The sequence below is a fragment of the Trichinella spiralis genome, assembly GCF_000181795.1.
Source record: "Trichinella spiralis strain ISS 195 chromosome Unknown Scfld4926, whole genome shotgun sequence".
NCBI lineage: Eukaryota > Metazoa > Nematoda > Enoplea > Trichinellida > Trichinellidae > Trichinella > Trichinella spiralis.
The window spans coordinates 1-1,361 of record NW_003531865.1 but is presented as its reverse complement, the minus strand read 5'-3'; the positions used below and the strand labels follow the sequence as shown (position 1 = coordinate 1,361).

The following is a 1,361-nucleotide window of genomic DNA, read 5'->3' as shown; positions in this document are numbered from 1 at the left end:
GCTTTCAATTATCATCCCGTCTTGACCATCCATGTATCGTCTCTTCTACGATCTAGATCTATCTTCTGGTATATTTCTGAAAACATTTCAAGGTGAAATAGTGCAAAATGCTAAAATATTTCAGCAATAAGAAAAAGTATGTGAAATTACAAATTAAAATTTTTGATGATTACTCAATAAATAATTTATACGTTTTGTCCATACGTGCTCATATTTTAGGGGTTTAACAATTTTGCAAAATTTCAAATATCTTTCTACAAATGAAATAGTTACCATATTTTGATCTTCCAGATTTGCTGAATATTTGAACTGAAACTGGGTCACCTGCTTGTGTTTTAATGGCTTGTTTTGATGAGAAAGGTGGATGGATAGGAGTTTCTCCATTCAGTAGCTTTTTTAGCGTTGGTCGCGTTCTTACTTCTGCATCAGGGACATCATTGTAATGGATGAATGGTGATGCCACAAATAAAGCAACTGCTGAAATATGTGTATTCCGTTATGCTTAGTTTACTTTATAAATTCACTGAAAAGAAGCTTATGATATTCCTATTGTTCAGAAAATAAATTAGTAAATTCCTTCCCTAATAAAATTTTCACAAAGCTTTCTGTTATTCATAGATAGATTTGTCCTTAGCTTTGTTATTATTGCAACAGTGTACTTTTTTGCTATAAAAAGCACTGCTTGTAATGAATTATAAATCCAATGAAAGCGAAGTAATTTATAAAATAATACAAATTGGAGAATGAGTAACGAGATCTTTTCTCTTCTTGTTATCTTCATTGAAAGAAAGAAAGATTTCTTAAAAACAAAGTAGATACAGGAACTGAAGTTAAGAAAATCAATCTTGTAAGAAATTGAATAACTGCAATCACTTTCATTGTCCTTCAAGATTCAATTACGTCAAATTAAAATTAAAACTTCAATATAAGTAAACAAACCTATTGGTTCAATTTGGGATTCAGCAATTGTAAGACAAATCAACAAGTGACCATTTGCATATTCTGATGCTGGAAACGTATATGCCACTTTTGGTATTGGATAACCAGGTACTGTATGAACAATCCAAGCAGGAGAATCTGTTTGCGGAGTACTGTCTAATATTACAACTCCTAAACATGCATAAAATGTAGCAACTTCCATCTTTACCCCTTCTCAAAAAGACCTTTGCTATTTGATTTTGTTTTAATTCCTATTACACCGGGTGCTGCATTGTTATATGCAAAAAAACTTTTATCCCGATGATTTTGAGCAACACTTTCTAATGCTTTTGCAAATGAGTGATCTGCAGCATTCTCAAGATCTCTTGGATTTGGTGCCCATGCTCCTCCTGCCGGTACCAAAAATTTTTTCCTGCTTTTTT

At 32.2% G+C, this 1,361-nt stretch overlaps 1 protein-coding gene across 1 annotated transcript; it reads right to left on the bottom strand.

Annotated features, from left to right (window-relative positions):
* Positions 1-11: 11 nt before the first annotated feature.
* On the bottom strand, positions 12-1,141 carry Tsp_13990 (conserved hypothetical protein). The gene is made up of 3 exons (XM_003367045.1): positions 940-1,141; positions 274-477; positions 12-76 (listed from the first exon to the last, which is right to left on the bottom strand). Exons 1-3 carry the CDS (start codon positions 1,139-1,141, stop codon positions 12-14), a joined length of 471 nt encoding a protein of 156 aa, XP_003367093.1.
* Positions 1,142-1,361: the final 220 nt, after the last annotated feature.

What these genes read in the sequence shown, in the direction of transcription:
- Tsp_13990 (XM_003367045.1), bottom strand. Translation starts at nt 1,141, where the DNA reads ATGGAAGTTGCTACATTTTATGCATGTTTAGGAGTTGTAATATTAGAC. An exon ending in ATCCCAAATTGAACCAATAG is followed by an intron (nt 478 to 939) that starts GTTTGTTTACTT and finishes CACATATTTCAG; the next exon opens with CAGTTGCTTTATTTGTGGCA. An exon ending in ATCTGGAAGATCAAAATATG is followed by an intron (nt 77 to 273) that starts GTAACTATTTCA and finishes AAATGTTTTCAG; the next exon opens with AAATATACCAGAAGATAGAT.